This window comes from Schistocerca piceifrons, chromosome 1, assembly GCF_021461385.2.
Source record: "Schistocerca piceifrons isolate TAMUIC-IGC-003096 chromosome 1, iqSchPice1.1, whole genome shotgun sequence".
In the NCBI taxonomy this organism is placed as follows: domain Eukaryota; kingdom Metazoa; phylum Arthropoda; class Insecta; order Orthoptera; family Acrididae; genus Schistocerca; species Schistocerca piceifrons.
Genome location: NC_060138.1, coordinates 174,324,505 through 174,348,459, shown reverse-complemented (window position 1 = coordinate 174,348,459; position 23,955 = coordinate 174,324,505). Strand labels below are relative to the sequence as shown.

The 23,955-nt window shown below is 38.4% G+C and overlaps 1 protein-coding gene and 1 long non-coding RNA gene across 2 annotated transcripts in view; one reads left to right on the top strand and one right to left on the bottom strand.

Moving 5' to 3' along the window:
• The first annotated feature begins 173 nt into the window (after positions 1–173).
• Positions 174–23,955, top strand: part of LOC124795567 — a 31,277-nt gene continuing 7,495 nt past the window's right edge. The window contains exons 1-2 of the long non-coding RNA XR_007016721.1: positions 174–219; positions 16,231–16,337. This is a non-coding gene — a long non-coding RNA (uncharacterized LOC124795567). The remainder of the gene's footprint in view (positions 220–16,230; positions 16,338–23,955) is intronic.
• Positions 11,361–23,955, bottom strand: part of LOC124795556 (lysosomal alpha-mannosidase-like) — a 170,651-nt gene continuing 158,056 nt past the window's right edge. Inside the window, exons 15-17 of the mRNA XM_047259632.1 lie at positions 22,966–23,217; positions 19,502–19,651; positions 11,361–11,847 (exon numbers count right to left, since the gene is read on the bottom strand). Of these exons, the coding sequence (XP_047115588.1) occupies positions 11,596–11,847; positions 19,502–19,651; positions 22,966–23,217 (654 nt within the window). The 3' untranslated portion in view covers positions 11,361–11,595. The remainder of the gene's footprint in view (positions 11,848–19,501; positions 19,652–22,965; positions 23,218–23,955) is intronic.

The window sequence follows — 23,955 nt, the reverse complement described above, 5'->3', positions numbered from 1 at the left end:
GATCCCCGTATGTTCGTACGTGTAAAACATTAAAAGATCTTACATCTTGTCATAAAAGAAACAAGACATCAGAGAATACTCCAAGAGCGTCAGAGTCTGCATCTCGTGGTTGTGCGGTAGCGTTCTTGCTTCCCACGTCCGGGTTCCCGGGTTCGATTCCCGGCGGGGTCAGGGATTTTCTCTGCCTCATGATGACTGGGTGTTGTGTGCTGTCCTTAGGTTAGTTAGGTTTAAGTAGTTCTAAGTTCTAGGGGACTGATGACCATAGATGTTAAGTCCCATAGTGCTCAGAGCCATTTGAACAAGAGCGTCGGAATTTCATGAACCATACTAAAATGCATAGTTCGCCTTATAGTGCACATTCTTATGTCCAGGTTCCCAATGACGTAGGACTCGACCTGATATGAAACTTTTCAGTGTGGTTTTCGGGACATAAATTTTCTTCTGCCAGTACTGTATTATCTCATGTTTGCTTCTTTGTTATGGCATAATGCTATACGTGCTAGAAGATTAAAACGTGCACTTGAAACGCAGTGAACAGTTGAAACTAGCCAATAGTATGGAATTAGACACTTCATTTCAAATAAATTCACTGCCTCAGAAGGAAACCCTAATAAAAGCCAAATTTCTTTAGCAAACTGACAAAAATAACTTTATTGTTCTGCAAGGCGATTAATGCTTGACTGTCAGAAAGATGGAAATAAAATAAAATCTGAAACTAGTAACATATTTTAGCCTTCCATAATTATGCGAATATATTTTAATTCGCTTGATATCTCCCATCCACCTGTCTTGTTTTCATTTGACGTGAGAGCAGTAAACGAAAAGGAAACAGAAAAATCACTAAATGTAAACACGGGTCATATGGAGACTACTCCCCCCCAACCCCCCCTCCCGCTATAACTCAGACTGCTCTGCGCATCAGACGTCTAAAAAAACGACTTTTCAAAAACAAGTTCATTTTGCAGCGCACATCTTTCTGAAGAGTCTGATACATAAAACATATATCTTCGAGGAAATGTAAGACACGTTATTTGGTCTTAAGTGTGCAGTGCAGAACCACGCCTCTTCAAACAAAATTCTTATAGCGCACGTCACTGTATCTCGCTCTGTGGAACTCAAACGTGTATATTTTGTAATGGATGCCATCAAACTATTTCAGGACAGTGGACATTAATATGTCCTGAAGTGCCAATCCTGCTACCAGTGGGCCGGTTTGACATTCTGCCCAACCCCTCACAATTAATACTGCATAGAATTATTTGTAATCAGGAGAACAAGTACTCTTCAGAAAATCTGGACTCTTTATTGCCTATTAGCTAATAACTTGCTCTTCTGTGTAACATAAAATTAAATATAGGATACCTAAAACCAGTAAAGACAGGAGACAGGCAGGACAGTACACATTTCTTCAATTCTTAGTTCCTAGCGATTTTTTTCTAATCTTGCTACAGTTTTACATGGCGTTCTTTCCTTTCTGCAAAAGAACTATTACCTTATCAAAATTCGTCAAACGTTTTGCTACATGAAAAATGGAAATGTCGTTGCCTAATACTGAAAAAGCTGTTAATACAATTAGTGCACAAGACTGGTGTGGTTTCTCGATCTGATTACATCTATTTTGTCACTGTGAGCCGGATAAAACGAAATAGGCCTTTCTAATATCACAGAATTGTAACACACACCAAATTAGCGACACTGTTTTGGCAATAATGATCATTTTTATAATACGACAAAATAATTCATGAAGTATCAATACGAAATACCTATTTGGCCTACTACAAGCAATAAGATTTACGTTAGGAATTAGTTTCACATTTCATTCTTGCGGTCCAGTTTCTCATACACGAGACCGAAAAATAGAACGAAATTGTTGTATACATTTGGAATCGTCATATACTTTCATAATTTGTGTGATGTCCCCGTTTCTTCTCCTTCTTCGTTGTAACAAACAGTCTTATCATCACTAATTCTGTAACTATTCCTACCACTGTCAAAACTCATTCTTCGGTTAACTTTACTACCCCTGCCACAGTCATCGCTTTAGTTATCCAGAGATTATTCTCCGGTTAGTCGTTACTATGAGTTCGTACAATGCGTTTCCCGCACTACTTCCAGACTGGGACTTAAACGGCTGCTAGCCGGTGACTGCAACTGGCCCTCTCTAGTGTAATGATCTGGCCAAAAATGTTCTGTCAAAATTTCACTTTCATGGATACATCGAGAAGATAATACGTAATATTTCTTACCTGTTATTCCTGTTAGTCGTTTATTTCCACTCTGAATCTATGGATTTCGCTATAATTATAACAATGCTGAACATTTGCAAACCGAATCAACCACATAAACAAGCAGCAGTTGGCATTCTCCAGGTCGATTTTATTCCGCTCAGCTCGTTAAGCTCCGTCCCGTTTTGTCTACAGGAAAGTTTGTTTCTAGATGTGACAACCATTTCCCTGGCAGAGGCATCACGTACAATATGCACACATTCAAAAATCAACTTATAATTCATTCAGAAATCAACTTAGAATGTGTTCAAAAACCAGCAGGTGTGCGTTTCAAAATCATATGAATAATCAATAGACCGACGTGCGCTGGATGCTAGGTGCTTTGTGAAACAAGAATTTTTTCCTCAAGAATATTCATTTCCCAGAGTGATGCAGTTTCCATGGGACCACAATTATGTATGCATGACTTAACTGTAATGGTTGAGCTCTTTAACCAGCATTACTGAGTGGGGGTCTGGTATGTGTGCCCATGTATGTGACAGGTTCTTTCCTACCAGCAGGAGACAAACTTACACATCTGGTAGTTTATTTGCACAATTAAAACTTAAATGTCTCATACACCATTGCCACAGGATATCAGAATTTAAATTATTTAGATTAGCATTAAGTTCTCGGCACGTTTTCAGAAAGTACCAATTATTTATCAATGTCGCTGAACACAAACTTTCTCTCTATGTTATATGTACCACAGCCATCATGCCTAAAATGCAGTTGATATCTGTTTTTGAACCACAGCACTAACTGTAAAAAGATTAGCAGCAACTTTTGGTACACAATACAACTCTTATCTAAATTCTTCTGTTTTCATCACCAAACAGACATTTCCCACACTTTCTACAGGAAGCAGTGTTTTGTTGGCAAAAGTTATGGTAGATACCAGTGGGCTTTGTATGTCATACATCCAGTTGCATTAATTCACCATGTGCGTCGAGGCAATGATTCCAAATACTACATGCCTGGATTAATGGACTGTGAAGAAGCTGCAAAATCTGTGACAAAAGTCTTTCTTCTTCAGATTCACTTGTCTTTTTTGTTTTTTGTTGTATTGTCTGGCAATGTGGTCCAATTTCTTGTATTTGAAGCCCTGTGGCCCCTTATTGCCTTTCACTGTGGTTTACTTGTGCACCTGTTTGCCTTGAACATGCCTTTTTCCTGCAAAGATTGCTGAACTCTCTGGGTCTGCTACCTCTTGTAAAAGCTTCGTTTTTACAACATCTGCACTGATTTTTATTCCTGGACATTCAGTTCTCATTATTGCCAGTTTGTACATTTTAGGCAAATTGGCCAACATTATCATTCCAAGCCACTCACTCATCATATTTCTAACTTTATGAGTGATTAACTCAATTTTGCTCACATGATGTTCAACACTTTTAGACAGTTACAAGGTAGTGGTGATCAGGTCCCCCATTATTGCTACCTATTTGTTTAAACTATTGTCATCAAAACCTTGCACCATTTTCTCCCAGATCACATTAGCTTTAGGTGTATCTTGTGTGTGCTTGCAACTGATAGACCTAGTAAAATAAGCTTAAACAACGCTGTGATTTCTTTTTCGATTAGTGTTGGTACCACATACACATTCCCATAGCTTGTCATACTGTAAATACACATGTAATGAGAACTTCAAACTTGGATAATTATCATGTCCAGTGATCTTCTCAGCAAGGAATTGACTGATGGGAACTCGACATTCTTTTTAAATACATGAAAAAATACATACTTGAGAGCTGAAGTTACACTGTTTGCACCAACACAAAAGACAACTTGTCAGAGACTTTTCACTAAGATTTTAATAATTTACTGTTGTAACAGTACCTGCAAAACATTACGCCAAACTCTGCTACCATGACGAAAATTTCATGCAGTTATTTGTAATAAAAGCAAAATCTTCAAGTTTTAAATGTGATGGCAGAAAAACTTAACTTTACTAACACCAGAGAATATATACAACACAGAATGCAGTCTTGCAGTCACTGAATGATTATATATCCTCTATAACTTCATAAGACTGTGAGTCTATGCAATAATTTTGCATTCTAAAATCTAACAATGGTCACTATGTTGCCATATTATGCACTGAAAAGGTGTGCCATAATTGTAAAACTGCCTCACCCTGTATCATATCAAGAAATTGTAATTATGATCTGCAGAACACGCAAATAACTAACAGCATAGGTACAAAGCTATTCAGCTTTGTTTTCATTGCATGCTGCTGCCCATGAACCAAGTGCCAAAAGAGAGAATGCTTTGCGTGATTTAGTCATCACCACTGATCTCTAAATAAACTGAAGGTTCTCTGGGGTATGAGTGACAGTCACTGAAAATGTTACTTTCTTCTCACCTTTGGCCCAACCCATGGTCACAACCAAAATCTATGCACTCCTAAATCCATTTTGCACAAAAAAACTTTCTGGTCAAAATTGGTTATTGTGGTGAGTGCTTGTCACACACATTTATGTAAATCGGCAGGTATCACTTCCATTGTGTCAATGATGAACTGATTATGTTGAGTGTGGAGTTCTAAAACCCTGAGTACGCTACACACGGTGTACATGTAGAAACAGGGGACCATGGCATTGTCAACCAAGACCTGCAGATAACCAGTTCGTGCTGCATTCACTCATGCTGTAATAATAGATTTTGTGTCCTCTTCATCTGCACTTCATCATTTACATTGTTTTTATGACTCACTGTGATGGCTTCATGAGGATTTGGTATGTTTTGAATGAGTGTTCTCACATGAGACACACTACATATCTGAATGCAAAAGAGTATATAGGTATTAGAATACTTGGACAAAGGAAAAAAACCTACTTTGTGGTTAAATGAAAACATAAATAAAAGTTCAATTTGGAGAAAAATAATTTTTTATGTCTTCGGCACTGAAAGAAAACAAGACACATAGGATAATGTAAAAAGACATTTATTATTGTTTTCTAAACATTGTTTGATGTACAGGGTTACTCAAAAGTCCATAAAAAACAAAAAAAGGTTGACACACATGCTTGAAATGACATGGGGTTTTATTGAAACCAAAAAAGGTGCACAAAATGACTGACAGGTGATGCTCCATATGATATAAAAGCAATAATTAGCTTAACAACTTATTCTTAGCAAACATGATCATGTTTATAACAGTTACTCAATGTGTCGATTGTCATTTGTAAACAGTGCCTGTAGTCAGGGGGACAGTGTTGTGAACAGCATGATACAGTGTCCGCCCCTGGTAGTGGAGCACTAGTGTGACAGAATTTCAATCTTAAGGGCCCGGGTTCGATTCCTGGCTGGGTCGGAGATTTTTTCCACTGAGGGACTGGATGTTGTGTTGTCCTAATCATCATCATTACATCCCCATCGACACGCAAGTCGCCGAAGTGCAACAAATCTAAAGACTTGCACCCGGCAAACAGTCTATCTGACGGGAGGCCCTAGTCACACGACATTTATTTAAAATCCCTAATAATATCAGACAATCATGGTGGACTCGCAACTTTAGGTAACCTCACAACCAGTAATCATACAGATTGAGGTCTGGTGCCTGAGAGGCCAAGTATGACGTAAGTGGTGGCTCAGCATGTGATCCTACTGAACAATGTATGCAACAAATCTTTCACATGTGCAGCAATATGGAGTGGAGCATCATCCTGCATAAAAGTCATACCAAGCTATGGATAATGCAATTCAGTAACATATCAGCTATCACTACAGCTCATTTTATACACAACTCTCATTCGGTGTCAATGATGTGTTGCTGTCCAGTGCCATCTACTGACTAGTTTTTTGTTTCAGTAAAACCCCATGTCATTTCAGGCGTGTGTGTCAAGTTTTACCTCGCACGTGTGAGCATGTGTGTGTGTGTGTGTGTGTCTGTGTGTGTGTGTGTGTGTGTGTGTGTGTGTGTGTGTGTCATGTTGTGCATGTTGTGGCATCTGTTGTATAGTTGTTAGGTGTTTTGTTTTCTCTTGCTGTCTTAAGTTTTTCTGGAAAAAAAGGGAAGAATGCAGTGGACGAGGCATCAGACTGTCGATTTGTTACCAGGCTGACAGCTCCTTGTGGAATATATGAAGCAAGCAGTACAAGAACAGCAATAAAACAAGATGCTCTGCAGAAAACTGCTGCTACATTTGGTAGAATACTGACAAAGACTGCACACAAAAGAAAATAAGGATGTACGTAGTAGCTTACTTTCAAATGTGAAATATACTCAAGCATCTGGAATGATTCTTCCACTGACAAAAAACTAAGACTAACTGCATGTCTAGTTGTAATTACTTTCCTGAAATTTTTTTAAGACGATATCCAAGTGAAATCATGGAAACTATAGCTGTCTTCCATATTCAGTTCCCATATGTAGCAAATTTTTCTCCCCATGGAACTTTGCTTTGATTATAATACAATATGTTCTGCACTATCTGATTTATTAAATATTTTTGTTTGGTTAGAGAATGAGGGATGAAATAAATATCTGCTTGTTTATTTCCAAATATGTGGCGATTCTGAGTGTGTGATTAGGCAGGAACTAAAAGAACAGCTTCAACTGCTGCAAGTGAAACAACGAGCAATAACATTCACATTCTTCCTTATCACAAACATTTCACACTTTGTGCAGTTACAAACATATTTCTCTGAAGACTTCTTGTTACAATTGAGGTTCCTCTGTCACTAACACATCAATAAACATCAGCTTGGTGCTATAACGATTGACAAATCAATAGCCTTGTCCCTAGTCACCCTCAAAGCACCATCGCATCACAATTATGTCATTTCCTGCAAAAAGTAATGTGAAACATATTTGCCCCATCATTGTGCAACTGTGTTAGCAACGCCAGTCATGGATTACATTAGCATTTACTCTCTCACATCTCCCTTCTCTGCAATGGCGTAAAATATTCCTGTAACTCTGCCACCACTCACAGTGCGAACCGTCTATTTTGTGCCACTTATAACTCATTCAGTTACATCAAACATCAATACGAAAAAAATGGGACGAAATCAAGCGAGACATCAAATAAGAATGTAGAACAGAATAAACTTTTCCAGGAAGAAACATAAAATGAGCATTGACTTTCACAGGGGCTACGAGTTTATGGTACCTAACTGTGACAAACGTAAAATCGGAGAACTTGAAATCAAAGTTCCACTGCACTATTTGATTTATTAAATATTTTTGTTTGGTTAGAGAATGAGGGATGAAATAAATATCTGCTTGTTTATTTCCAAATATGTGGCAATTCTGAGTGTGTGATTAGGCAGGAACTAAAGAGAACAGTTTCAATTGCTGCAAGTGAAACAATGAGCAAAAACATTCACACTCTTCCTTATCACAAACATTTCACACTTTGTGCAATTACAAACATATTTCTCTGAAGACTGCATTGGATTCAATGGAAACATTTAATTTCATGGTAATGTATTTCTTTAGTTTATTATGAATGACTAATTATAACAATTCTTATTTTTCCTTTAGATACTGATCATAAATGACATTATTTTGATGTCACTAATTACAATAATTTTATTTTAATTAAGGATACATGAAATTTCTATCACTGGCGTTGTGGAGATATTTATGCAGTATTTGCATTAAAATCCTTTGGAATTTCACTAAAAACAACAAAGAACATGTGCTGCACAATATATTGACTAATAAAAAACGAGCATATGTAGGGATACTGGTAACTAACTGCATGGCCCTCCAGAAGTATAATGGGCTGGTGTGCACATCAACGTGACTATACAGAGCTAGCAGCAGTATGCATCAGTCATCCAGTGCTGCCAGGCACATTGCAAACAGTGACATGCGACGTCAAAAGAAGAGCAAAGAGGTGTTGTTCGTTTTCTGACAGTGGCAGGAGTAGGAGGAACAAACAGTCATCAACGAGTGTCACAAATGTATAGTGAACACTGCATGTCCCTTGCAAGGGTCAAGGCATGGCACAAGGGAAGGATGGTTGTCGTTACCCCATGATGCACAGTCAGGAGCACCACACTGCATTACTGATGACATCATTCAGCTGGTGGATGCACTCATTACCCAGGACTGTCAAGTGTCAATGAAAGCCATAGCCACCATAGTTGGATTGAGTGTTGGAAGTGTTCACACAATCATGAAGGAATGACTGCACATGTGCAATGTGTGTGCCCAATGGGTACCCCACAATCTTGAACCAATGTTGAATGGCCCACTGTCTTGCTCATCTGCAGTGCTATGTACTGGAAGGGAATGAGTTCCTGGCATGCTGGAGATAAGTCATAGTGTCGTCACTTCAAACCAGAATCAAAATGACAAAGCCAAGGCACAGGTAGAAACAGGAAAGGTTATGCTGACATTCTTCTTTGACCAAGATGGCCCATGCAAAGCCTCAAATGGCCAACACAGTCCTGGCACTCCTGAAGAAATTCAAATGGGAGGTTCTCAGCCACCCTCCATACAGTCCAGACCTCTCTTCCTGTGATTGCGCCATTTCTGGTCCCCTTAAAAAGGCTCAGAGGAGCAAATGATTCACCTTGGATGACTATGTCCAACTGTACGTATGGAACTTGTTAACATCACAGCCCCAAGGATTTTATGAGACAGCCATTCACCGCCTTGTGTCACAGTGGGACAAGTGTCTCAACAGACAGGGTCAATACTTCTAACATACAGGTGGTTCCTGTAATGATGCCTCTGGCACGTTTTTCTTTAACACCCTTACATAAATCAAGCACGTTATCCTGGTGTGTATTTCTGCAGCAACAAATATTATTTTATTCATTGCTGTAATTTTCGGCAACTGTAGTATTTTTTTCACAATGAATTCTAGTCATCAGTTGCAAATAAACTTTATTAAGCTTCACCAGTTTTGACAATTAGTCATCTTTAGAAGCTTAGTTTAGCAGATGTCAATATCTTGCTCATAGAAAGATAATGCTGTGGTATGCTCAAAAATTTACAATGTATGTGATTATTGTTAACACTGTTTGACAATTTACAATAACTGAATCATATAACCATGGCATTTTTTTTCCATGAACCTGCTAAACTAGGCTTCTGAAGATGACAAATTATCAGGGCTATCCACAAAGTACATTATGTTTTCATTTGTGTCCGTTAGGGGCGGGGCTAACGCGGCCATCTTGGTGTCATGGCATTCCACCGCTCAGTTGGCATCCTGCCATGCTAGTGAGAGGTTCGTGCTGTACTCCGTTGAGTTACTGTGACAGTTTGAAATGTCAGCGCTAATTGAAAATGCCGCGAAGTGTGAAGTGGGTGCTGTAATAAGGTTTCTGACTGCAAAAACTGTACACTGATAGAAATCTATCGGCAGCTTTGTGAAGTGTATGGGGACAACATAATCACTGAAGGTGGAGTGCGTCAATGGGTCATAAAATTTAAAAATGGCCAAACTAACGTTCATGACGAAGAGCGAAGTGGAAGACCCAGCATAGTGACTGCCGAACTTGTCGAAAAAGTCAATGCCGCGGTCCGTGAAAACCGTAATTTCACAATAACGGAACTCTCTATGAGTTTTCCACAAATTTCACGAAGTTTGTTGCATGAAATCATTACCGAAAAGCTTGGTTACCACAAGTTTTGTGCAAGATGGAGACCAAAAATCTTGACAGAGATTCACAAAAATCAGCAATTCGCTGCAGCGTTAACGTTTCTGGACACTTACGAGAAAGATGGCGACTCATTACTCGATCGCATCATTACTGGTGATGATACATGGGTTAAGCATGTGAACTGTGAGACAAAATTGCAGTCAGTGCAGTGGGGGCACACAAATTCCCCCCCAAAAACCCAAGAGCAATACAAAACAAGTGCGGGGGAAAGTTGGGCTCAAAGATCTTGCTGATTCACGACAACACCCGGGCCCACACGGCAAATGCCACTCTTGAAGTTCTCGAATCTTTTAAGTGGGAGTTGTTTCCTCATCCGCCGTACAGTCCCGACCTGGCACCGAGCGACTTCCACTTATTCCCAGAAATGAAGAAGTGGTTGGCTATGCAGCGTTTTGATGATGACACACAGCTTCAAGAAGAGGTAACCACGTGGTTGAAGGCGCAGGTGGCCGAATTTTACGACGAAGGAATTTCCAAGCTCGTCCATCGCTACGATAAGTGCCTTAATTTAAATGGCAACTATGTAGAAAAGTAGTATTTAAGTGTGGCTTTCACCTGTGTATAATAAAAAAATTTCCAATACTTTATTTATTTTTAATTCCAAAACATAATGTACTTTGTGGATAGCCCTCGTAATTTGTCAAAACCAGTAAAGCATAATAAAATTTATTTGCAATTGATACCTGAAAGTGATACTGGAAAAAGATGTAAAAAGTATGTTTTAAGAAAATTTTTCTAATATAGATATGTTTCCCCTCATCAGAAAGTAGCAAGTATCATCCAGAATTTTACACAGTCCAGGTGTCAACTGTTATGATATCATATGAATCTTTACCCCATCTTCAAATTTTCGAAATCAGCAATTTCAAGCATGTTGGAATTGGTATATGTTTCACATAAATGTGAGATGACCAAGTAAAAGCATGATAAACTTGGTATCTATCACTTTGCAAACAACTTGCAATGCATATCAAATTGAAAGATTTTTGTGTGATACCAGATGAATGGTATAAATCACGTCTAAGGCCTCTGAAGAATTTCTAGAGTTAAAATGATATCCATAATACTTTATCTATCAAGTTAATCTTGCTCCAAGATGCCTCATTGTGTAGATGTCACAGAATGCAGCACTGTTGATTAACTGTCTCTCTCTGTTTCTAAGGATATATGTAATACAATGGGTAACAAGAAATCTCTTCTCTCTATAAAGGATATCCCTAATATACTAGACCACAGGAAATCTCTTTTGTATTAGTCACATGAGTATATGACAGCAATGTGCTTTTAAAATGTTCCCAAGCTGTCATCTATTATAGTTAATATAAAGTTAAGAACTTTTACTTTCTTATCCTACAAAAGTGGGCCACTGACAGATTTATGAAGTTTTGCACTAAGCAGTATGAGCTGCATATAATTTACAATAATCAGACTATGTACCACTTTCACACAAAACAGAAAATGAGATTACAAAAAGATAGAAAACACTTTATTTACAAAAATGTATAACAGATAAACTTAAAACACTTTTTCAACTACACAAACATAACAGTCAGCTAAAACTTAATAATATCTCCTTATCTAAAAATGGAAACCACAAATAGCACAATACTTGAGCACTTCTTTTGTTGTGGACTAAAATTTTAAACACCAGTGCCATAAATAATTTCTGCCTCCGTATTACACACTATTGTCCTTGTTGTTAATTTCTTGATTTGATACCATAAAATTTCCCTTTCATTTCAATAATGAAGGTACGAATTTGCATTGGATTGAGTGTGATGGTGAGATCATCATCATCATAATAATAAGAGGATGAATGATGAGAGTAAGTATCACGATGAATATCATTTGATTCTACTCTCCATTTCAGACGTTTCGAATCAGACAGCCATTGATTTGCTCCAAGAGTTGTTTCACGAACAGATTTAATCGAAAATGGAGCAAAGACATCCTGCAGAGAAACAAGCACATAGATTAGGCACAACAAATTATTGCTTCCATGTTTTATTAATTTACACAGTAAACTATAAAATGAAGAACACCCGCTACATATGTTTCAAAGCAGCAGTACATTAAGCTTAGTTTACAAGAAAACATTTCCTTTACTATAAAAGTTCAGCTTGAGTGGGTGAGGATGAGAAACCACACATCAATCACTTAATTAGTTTAAGAATATTACAACAGGGGAAACATACATGGATCACCCATTTCGTTTTGTGCATGGCATTTTAGTCATTCTGATGATTAACATCTAATCATAACCAAATGCATAGGATGTGATAGTCTGAATCAACAAGCTCAAATGTTAATGAATCCACTGGAATGTCCTACAATGGTTATACAAGCATATTCAAATCAGCAACTAGTGCAAGAATAACAATAACTCACTGCATTTAGGACAAGTATATCGAAACACAAAAAGAACATATGAAGAGCAAACAAGCTGCAATGATTAGAAGTGTGAAAATATACAACATAAAATCACTCTTTCTGATGGATTTTACTCTTTAGAAAGTATTTCATTTCATTTTCATTTCACTTACTTTTCATTTCATTCGTACAGAAAAATGCTTGATGATATGGTAGTCAGAATATGTGATAAATGATTTTTTTTTAAATGCACTGATGGACTCTTATAAGGTACATAATATCACATGTCAAACATTTGTTTGAGGAGAAAATACACTCCTGGAAATGGAAAAAAGAACACATTGACACCGGTGTGTCAGACCCACCATACTTGCTCCGGACACTGCGAGAGGGCTGTACAAGCAATGATCACACGCACGGCACAGCGGACACACCAGGAACCGCAGTGTTGGCCGTCGAATGGCGCTAGCTGCGCAGCATTTGTGCACCGCCGCCGTCAGTGTCAGCCAGTTTGCCGTGGCATACGGAGCTCCATCGCAGTCTTTAACACTGGTAGCATGCCGCGACACCGTGGACATGAACCGTATGTGCAGTTGACGGACTTTGAGCGAGGGCGTATAGTGGGCATGCGGGAGGCCGGGTGGACGTACCGCCGAATTGCTCAACACGTGGGGCGTGAGGTCTCCACAGTACATCGATGTTGTCGCCAGTGGTCGGCGGAAGGTGCACGTGCCCGTCGACCTGGGACCGGACCGCAGCGACGCACGGATGCACGCCAAGACCGTAGGATCCTACGCAGTGCCGTAGGGGACCGCACCGCCACTTCCCAGCAAATTAGGGACACTGTTGCTCCTGGGGTATCGGCGAGGACCATTCGCAACCGTCTCCATGAAGCTGGGCTACGGTCCCGCACACCGTTAGGCCGTCTTCCGCTCACGCCCCAACATCGTGCATCCCGCCTCCAGTGGTGTCGCGACAGGCGTGAATGGCGGGACGAATGGAGACGTGTCGTCTTCAGCGATGAGAGTCGCTTCTGCCTTGGTGCCAATGATGGTCGTATGCGTGTTTGGCGCCGTGCAGGTGAGCGCCACAATCAGGACTGCATACGACCGAGGCACACAGGGCCAACACCCGGCATCATGGTGTGGGGAGCGATCTCCTACACTGGCCGTACACCACTGGTGATCGTCGAGGGGACACTGAATAGTGCACGGTACATCCAAACCGTCATCGAACCCATCGTTCTACCATTCCTAGACCGGCAAGGGAACTTGCTGTTCCAACAGGACAATGCATGTCCGCATGTATCCCGTGCCACCCAACGTGCTCTAGAAGGTGTAAGTCAACTACCCTGGCCAGCAAGATCTCCGGATCTGTCCCCCATTGAGCATGTTTGGGACTGTATGAAGCGTCGTCTCACGCGGTCTGCACGTCCAGCACGAACGCTGGTCCAACTGAGGCGCCAGGTGGAAATGGCATGGCAAGCCGTTCCACAGGACTACATCCAGCATCTCTACGATCGTCTCCATGGGAGAATAGCAGCCTGCATTGCTGCGAAAGGTGGATATACACTGTACTAGTGCCGACATTGTGCATGCTCTGTTGCCTGTGCCTATGTGCCTTTGGTTCTGTCAGTGTGATCATGTGATGTATCTGACCCCAGGAATGTGTCAAGAAAGTTTCCCCTTCCTGGGACAATGAATTCACGGTGTTCTTATTTCAATTTCCAGGAGTGTATATATTTAAGGAACAAAATATATAATTCAGGAATTTTGCAATAAAAGCTATTAAAAATTCAAATATGCATAAGAAATGGTAGTGATGTGTTCTTCTGGGTAGCACCGATTCTCCTGTTTTAGGCTGTGACACTGGCAACCTTTCTGGGAACCATACTATCACCCTTACACATGTCTTTGTCCAAGTTTCATACTTTGTACAAGTGAGATACAAAAATGTACAAGCAAAGAATTTAGCTCAATTGCTGTCAAAAATGAGTAAAAACCACATCCAAGTTGGTAATTATACCAGCAGCAATTTATAGTACATCTTGTTGTTGACAAAATCAATCTGAAGATGGAACTGATGCAACTCTCCATACTATCCTGTCAAACTCTTTTCACCTCTGTATAACTGTTGCACTTTACATTTATCTGGATCTGTTTACTGTGTTCAATTACTCATCTCCTTCTGAAATCTTAGTGACAGTGAAACTGAAAAATTTCTCAATAAGAGTCATGAATCAAGCTATTATATAAGTGCTTATCTGTGCAGAATTTGACAGTTGGTCAAGTGATGACGGTTTGTCCCAAAACTACAATTTGACTGATGAATGTAGTGATGTGCACAATAGCAAATTAGGTGCTGTTGTTTGGAGAAGTGTGCATTACCTAGTGAGAATAACATTACAGAAAAAATAGTTAACTATTCAAAGCACCCAATCACCAGAAACAGTGCAATTTTTCCTTCTATTTTAAGTGGTCAACTTCTACAGACCATTGCAGACAAAACATATCAACATACTGTATCAAAACTTGCTTTTTGTGTATTACACAAGAATTCTGTAAGGAATGACTGAAGAAACGAGACTGTAAATGAATTGAAAATATTTTCGGGAAGTGGTGCCCCACAGTTTATAAATATTTGACAAATGTCATGTTAATTGACTGACGATCCTCAGGTTCATAAAAGTATTTGCAGTATCATATTCTGTGAAATATAAAAATCATTTCTGTAAATTGATAAAACCATGGATTAGACACTATTAACTTATAAATTATTTATTATAATATAAATAAATTGTGCTAGGTAGTGCACTTGTTAACACTATAATTGCAATTGCCGTCAATGTTGTGATATGGATCTGTTGACAACATTACCACCAATTACAGTTATAACATGAATGACTGCACTACCTGTATATACACTGACTATTTAATTTATATTACAGTATGATTACAGGGTTTATCATCTGACATTGATGGTTTTATATTTTGCCAAACATGATGCAGAAGATATTTTTATGAACCTGAGGATGGTCAGTCAACTGAAACTGGTTCTGTAATCAAAAAAACTTTTTCAGCAGCTCAGGGTGGTAACATGGCATATTTCAAATTGAAAATACTTTTGGGACCAAGGCTGTTGATTCAAAGCCCTTATACCAGAAAACTATTTACTGAGTTAATTAGAATGTATTCTATTTGGATGTGTTTTCAGTTCACAGATTCATACAAATGCTATGTATGTTATGTGTAAGCCCTCCATCAAAGACTCACATATTCCAAAGTTGCCTGAGTAAGGTACAAAATTCTTTACTGCACCTGAAGATAACATTCTTGTAACACTTTACCCGGAGCCACCACGTTACCACAGACAAAACCAGAGCATGTTCTCACAGATGCATCACCTTCAAAAAGTACAATCCATAAAAACCAGCAAAATGGGGTGTGTGTATTTATGTTCTAGCTAACTTGACTCAGGTAATACACTATTACAGCAGCCCTACCACCAGTGTACTGATGAGACCAGACCTTTAATTGCCAACACAAATAATTTTTAATTTGTCCAATGAATTATTGTAGAATTCACGTTGCTCAGGTTTCCACATGTTCATAGATAGGTTCTATACGTATAATATTCTACATATTAGTACAGAAAAATACAAGACCGGTGCTGACGCTGAGCACTTGCCACAATGTTGATAAACAACAAGCAGAACACAAAGAGCAACTACTATGTAACAGCTAAGGTTTGGTCTAAAAATCACTGTAGCAGTAGAGAAAAGCATTCTTCTGATTCCTTGAAGTGCCTATAGTAAACAATTTTAGACTGTATAATAAATGACAAAAAAAACAAGGTAGTTAAAATAGTGTTCACACCTTCAGCACAGAAATAAAATTAACTGAGATACTTCTTCCCAAAGTTCAAAGGAGCATGCCAGAACTAAGTGGTCATCTATCATTTACAGACACTGAAGAATGGCTAAGAAGCTGGAAACACTTTGCTACTGTTTCCCTAACAAGAAGAGAGAAGACTGTGTTGAATGAAGTGATTGCATGGCACCAAGCGGATCAGGTGAAAAACTTTATTTTACTGCAAGACACACACACAAAATCCATAACTTCATCCTAACAGTTTTTTAGATGTATCATACTTTGCAGGAACATACTAATGATGAATCTTGATCAATATTGTATTTTTTTTAAATCATGAATCAAAAGAAACTTGTTAGTGTGCATATGTGTGCATGTGGATGGCTTTGCTTCATATGGACTGCTGGGTGCCACTAGGAGCAAAACAACAGGTTAGTAAAGAATTAACACACTTAAATTTGCACACACAACTGAGTTTTTTTATAAATTTAATAAAGAGTCAGCTTCCTGTACCAAGTATTGTATTAATTCTACAATGATCTACAAAACTGATTTTGCAGGTAGTTAAGAATAAAACAACACACTAAATCATGTGACAAATGCTGCAGTGTTTCTTTTTTCCCCCGAGCTCTATTTATATGGTGTGAAAATAATAGAAATGCAATTAAGTTAAAATTAGTATCCATTTCCCAAACTTCATGTAATGATGATGCTTAAGAACAATACTAACAGTTTTTGTCACAGTAGAGATCAGTCCCAAGTTAACAGTGACATGATCAAACACAGATACAGCTGAATCATTGCAAAATGAAACAATGAATGTCCATGACCAAAATAACGTAAATAGCAATGTATTCTCAAACTAAGACCTTGAAAGATCATTACATATCTATCTAGATGACATCAATCTTCTTGTTAACATTTGAACAGAAAGTTTGGAATGAACTGGATATGTTTTTTATACCAAGAAGCACGAGTAAACAATGCCATCAAGAATCGTAATAATATGCTATATTAAATAACATATAAGAATAAAAAAATTAAACTTGGCTGGGATATAACTGCAATTAGCATTAATTAAACCAACTGAAGTCACCTCACTTTAAACTGGATGTAAGAAAAAAGTATATTCTACTGATATTAATTAGTTTTAGAGTAATAATTTAGATTTCCTTACATTAACTGCTTCAAAAAGCAATTTAAATAAATGTTGATCAATATGGGCAAATTTAATAGTATGAAAAAAAGTTATGATAATTTTTATGGCCCCATTGCATTTTCATTAATCTATGTAGTACTATCCTTTCAAACAATGGAAAATCCAGGATGGAATGTTACACCACCTCCACCAACTCTCCACAGTTCCCGTCCCTTTACCACACGGTGCCCTGCTTGTCACTACTGATACCACTTCCCTGTACAGTAACATTCCTAATGCCCATGGCCTTACCGCTATTGAACACTAACTTTCCCAACGCCCAACGGATTCCATACCAACAACCTCCTTTCTAGTTGCCATGACCAACCACATCATCAACAACAATTATTTCTTCTTTAGAGGCATTACCTACAAACAAATCTGGGGTATGGCTATGGGCACCCACACGGCGCCATTCTGTGCCAACCTATTCATGCGCCATCTAGAGGAATCCTTCCTAAAAACCCAGAATCCTAAACCCCTCACGTGGTTCAGATTCACTGATGACATTTTTGTTTCATGGATTGAAGGTGAGAACACCCTATCCACATTCCTCCAGAACCTCAACAACTTCTCCCCCATTTGGTTCACTTGGTCCATCCTCCAAACCCTTTACAAAAACAAATCTCCCTTGCCTTATCTTTCCAGTCTCCCACCACCTCCCAAAGCCACAGAGGAGCATCCTCCTCATAACTCAGAACCACCTAGGACTGGAGCAACTGAATTACAATTTTGGTAAACATTTTTGGAAACAGTGATCAATAGAGTATTATATTTTAACTAAAGTTCAGTCTTGATCACAACACTTATGTCTCAATAACATAGGTGACTGGTTTTGGTTATATTTATATAACCATCTTCAGACCCATGGCTTCCTTGGAGGATGGTAGGCGGAGTTGACCTCGTAGCAGCTGAGGAGAGCTCCACCTACCATCCTCCTATGAAGCCACCTATGTTATTGAGACATAAGTGTTGTGATCAAGACTGAACTTTAGTTAAAATATAACTGAATTACATTCTCTGCCAGCATTTTGATTACCTCTCGTCATGTCCTGAAATGAGAAATGTCCTGCTCACTATCCTTCCCACCCCTCCTACAGTGGTTTTCTGCCGTCCACCAAACCTACACAGTATACACATCCATCCTTACACAACCCTTGCTCGCAATCCCTTACCTCATGGCTCATACTCCTGTAATAGACCTAGATGCAAGCCCTGTCCCATACATCCTTCCACCACCATCTACTCCAGTCCGGTCACTATAATCAACTATCCCATCAAAGGCAGGACTAACTGTGAAACCAGTCACATAGTCTACAAGCTAGGCTGCAATCACTGTGCTGCATTCTATGTAGGCATGACAACCAACAAGCTGTCTGTCCACATGATTGGCCACCAACAAACCGTGGCCAAGAAACAAATGGACCACCCTGTTTTTGAACACGCTGTCAAACAAGATATCCTTAATTTCAATGACTGCTTCACAACCTGTGCCATATGGATCCTTCTGAACTGTGCAGGTGGGTACTTTCCCTGTGATACATCCTGCATTCCCATAACCCTCCTGGCCTCAACCTCTGTTAGTCACTGTACTCACCCATCCAGCCCCTTCCCTGTTCCCATTCCAGCACTACACAGTAGCCATTCCACCACCATACCCAGTATTTTCATTTCTCTCTTTTATTTCCCTCCTTTTCCATTACTTCCTCCCCCACCCTGCACACAGCTCTCGTCTAACCTGCAGCACTTCACTGTCCACCACCCCCACCATACTATCCCTCCCCCTCCCCGTCCCCGTCCCAGCCTCCTTCTCACCCCCATCCAGTCACCACTCTCATCATGCACTCGTGCTGCTGCTCGCAGTGTGTTTTCAGCTGCCTAAGACTGCAGTTGTGTGTGTGAGTTGCGTTTGCATATGAGTTCGAGCGCGTGCATGTGTGATTATATGTGTGTCTATTGTTGACCAAGGCCAATGGCCAAAAGCTTTAATTGTCAAAGTATTTTTGTTGTGCCTATCTGTGACTGAGCATCCCCGCTATATTTTAGTACTATCCTTTACCATTCAAAGTGTGCACATAAGGAAATAATATTAGAAATACATCAGAAAACTGATTCCAGCAACAACACATCGAAAACTAACAGGCTGCATAATTTCCTCATAAAATTACCTTAAGATTGATGGTAACTGGTTTTGACAAATCAGGGTCATCAGTTTTTTCCAGAATGTGTTCAATACGCAAAAGCAACGCTGTCCCCTTCCACTGTTCCAGTGTAAGTATTTGCACGTTCGGTGGCAAGCTCTTCTTCAGTCCAGAATACTGAAACAGATTTAAGGATGATGATGATTAAAAATGTAAAATTATGCAACAGTTGATTCCACAGTAACAGTCTTTAAGGTGCGACCTCATTCAAAGGTACTCTAAGCCCCAGGCTCACTTTGGGCCATCTTGCCATCCTCTAACAGCATTTGGACAACATCATGACATTTTACAGGCATAGATTGTTCTGCTGTTGTTGTTATGCTAAAACCTAAAATATCTGATTTTTTAAGAAGTTAAATAAATTTAACACCTTAATGTAAAATCCTGTGTTATCTTGTTTTTAGTTACTTCATCAGAAATTTAAAATCCCATATATACTTGTGCAACTTGAAAAGATACCTTTGAAAAAATAAACTCCGCTTATATCCACTTCAGCACTAACAGTCACTAAAGAACATCTGGTACTACATTTGTATCCTGATTATCATGTTTTGGTTGAGGTGGCTGCCACCAGAAATTGTCTTTACTGTGTGCAGCTTTGGACACTCGACAACAAAAAGCAGGCTTTCACACTCCTACATTGTTGTATAGACAACACTTTCAAAAATGGATAGCTATAGTGATTATGAGTTTGACACTGAATTTCACAGCTTAGAAAATTAAGAAGAATGTGATATTATTTCATTAGATACTGACATTGGTGACAGTTCATCAGTTGAGCAACAAGTACTCGTCAGTGTTACAAGATAAATACATCCATTGTCCTTGAACCAGCTCCCAAGGAGCTATGTTCACAGGAAATCTTTGTGAAATACATGGATAGGCTATGTAGAAACTAAAAAATAACTTCAAGTTTCATGATATTTTAGTCAAAGTCCAGTGTATGAGTATAATCGGGATTTTATTATTCATGATCTTCAAAATTTTTTAATTCATTATTTTGAGATTCAAGAGCCTTCTTTATATGTCTCAGAAGTAGACAACATTGCATCAGAACTACCAATAGCACTGGGAGAGCCAGCCACAACAAAAATCTTCCGTGTGGTGTGCAAGATTTATGAGACATGCAAAGCACCCTCAGATATCAAAACGAGTGCAATAACTGGGTAGTTACATGAGTAACTGAATGACTCTCAGTGATTGTTTTTGCACTTTAAGCATAGAAAAGACCAAGAATCATGCTAAAAGACAAAAAATTTAATACTGTATTTTCTACATAAGCAAAGGAACACAATTTATTTAATTTAATAGTTTAAGTTTCATTCATATAATGACACTTAATGCAACAAAAACTTTTTGGTAACAGGATGACATAATTAAGACATTCATATTGTTCTCATTTATAATGCAACAATAATTCACCTCACCCATTCCCCACAAGAAACACCAAAATTTTATTGTGAAAAGGAATAAATGGGAAACAAGATGGTATAGAAGATAAATGCATTAAACTAATATTTTACTAACAAAAAAATTGCTGGTAACAGAATGACACTTAATAGTAATCGAATGACACTTTCACTTGAAAATTATCAATCTTATTATGCACTGCTGATTGGGTAGGGAAAATGGTACTTAGTGCAGCTACTTTCTCTACAATTTGGTATTTTTCTCTTCCTTTGAGGGAAATGTAAATATCTTTTCATTTGCATCATTCTTTCTAAGATATTAAATTTTGTAACTATCTTAAACATAACTCAGCAACCCCACAAAAAATCTTTATCTGTTTCTTCCAGCAGAGGAAACCAGCAAAATCCCCTTCATGCAAGGCTGTATGATTGATCAGATCCTGTGAATTTTCTTTGGCTGAAGATCGCTTTTGAAATTGTGCACAAACCTCTGGGCAGATAGCGAGTAATGCTGGTACTCAATAGTATATGGAGCGAAAGGTGTAACAGCACAAATGGTTTCGGTCTGCTCTATTGGAATTATTCCAATCCACATTTGATCCAATTCCTCCTTATTCTCTGCAATTTGCAAGGCAGAGATATAAAACATGTTTATGCCTTCACATCTTTCACATACAATTTTTGCAAAGTCCTCAGCACCAGGTAGTATGTGTTTCCCAACTTTGCAAATATTCCCGACTGCGCACTATCCTGACTGTCATGTTTTGGTTGAGGTTGTTGCCACCAGAAATTGTCTTTACTGTGTGTAGCTTTGGACACTCGACAACAAAAAGCAGACACCTTTAACGTGTGATGTGGCAAATATTCAAGTTGGCAAACAAGAAATGCTTCTTAAATTGACTGGCTGCACCATTACAATTGACTGGCTGCACCATTACTCATGAATGTGACAGATTCTACCTCTGGGTTTGTGGATATAATGTACTCAAAAATCTTACTTAGGAAAGCATGCACTGAATGTTTATTATGATCAAGTTCATTACTAACAATAGCACAAGAATTTCCATTTTTTTGCGAGTCCCAAACACATGCTGTAAACAAAATGATTTGTGGTTTTGACTAATGGGTGCTCTAGACTTCATTCTGCAGTTGAACAGTATAATTCTCTGTGAAATCTACTTGCACCAGGAGGCCCTTGTTTGCAGAATTCTTTTTGTTTTCAAAAAAATTTTGATTGTTGTCTTTTAATAAATGTATGTTGTAAGAATTGGGTAGCATGTTTGAAAGAGCATCAAGATTCTGACCTGCAGTACCATGAATCTCTTTCAGAGTGAATCACTGGTTCACTGTTAAAAATCATAGGGGGAGACCAAGAGATAAATACCCTAAGCAGATTCAGAAGGATGTAGGTTGCAGTAGTTATTTGAAGATGAAGAGGCTTGCACAGGATACAGTAGCATGGGGAGCTGCAGCAAATCAGTCTTTGAACTGAAGACCATAACAACAACATGAAAAAAAAATTGTTACATTTAAGGGTTAAAAATCTAATTGCACCATTTCTGTTGTTGTCTCCAACAGAAGGCGAACAACTGTTGTACAGAAAATTATGGTAAAAACACAGTCTAATTCCCAAAACGTGTCACTAAGAAATAAAAACAATGACTACCTCAAACTGGTTGTGATGTTCATGACAATGTTTTTTTTTTTTTGTTTGTTTGATTTTTTTTAAAAAAAAAAAAAAACAGTATAAAGATCATGGTCCTGTCCCCTTATATCAATGAATGGCAGTGACATACATAGTATTGCAGTTATTTTTTACCCTTCCCCTTTCCCATTTTTCCTCCTCATTATCAAAACTAACCATAATGTTAGGATGAGTATTAACTATAAAGAAAGTCAACAAGCTGAAGAAATGAAATTTAGATAGTAGAAAGTACTGTCCAATACTTATAATTGGTTATAAATCAGTCCTAATTTTTATATGTTAAAACATATGTTCAAATGGAAAGAAGGTAGATGTACCTCCATCTTGTATGTCTCTCGCCACTGCTCAAAACAAATATCATCTGCTGGAGCAAGGAATATCCAGGGAGCTAACACTTTCTGTTGGATTAGCATTCGCTCTTGAGCAGCCAAAGATATGTTTTTAAATGTCTTTATGGCACCTGCTACAATGTAGTGTTGTCCTCTTGCAATGAGGCCTTTGCCATATGCAGTTTCATTCAGTGCTTCACCCACACCAAATGAATCATCGTGGAGTAGTCGACGATGCACCTAATTGAAAGAAAAATAACAAAGTTATTCTTCCATGAATTGAAACCTATTGTATTACAGTCAGAATATGAAAATGGTTTACCACAACATTTTCAATATTATGTTTTTCTGCAGATATTATTATCAAGTTCAATTAAACTTACAAAATTTTAGCTTTAACCTGTTAGAGATTATAATCTTACACACAAAAAATACATGAATAAAGAGAAAAAATACTGCATTTTCCCTACACAAACATCAAAATCTTTACTATTCTCAATATTATGAATAGGATAGTAGTCAATATCAGTAAAATGAAAATGCCTGTGCACTGAAAGGGCTATACATTCTGATTGTTAAGGCACAAAGCTAGAAAAGTGGAAGAAGATGAAGAATTATGGTATTAAAGCTGGAAGCCACAAAACCATCTTACATGTGTTACTAGAACATCTACCATATGGCCAGGAAAAAAAAGGTTAAAGAATCATAAATAAAATTTTAACTTAATTACTCTTTTCTTTCCTCCAGCAGTTATTGTTTGTGTTAAGTATATTATGTGCACCCCATTCAACTTCTTACACTGTGGCCCAGGGAGGTAAAAGGATGGACACCTCTTGCCTAGATGTAAGTTAACAAAACAGACCAAGTAAATATTATTCTCCTTAAATGAGGCCATTGTTCAAAATGAACCTCTAAAAAGCGAGTCTTGCCTTGAGGAAGGCCACTGTTCTATGTCAAAATGTCTGTTTTTAATTTATA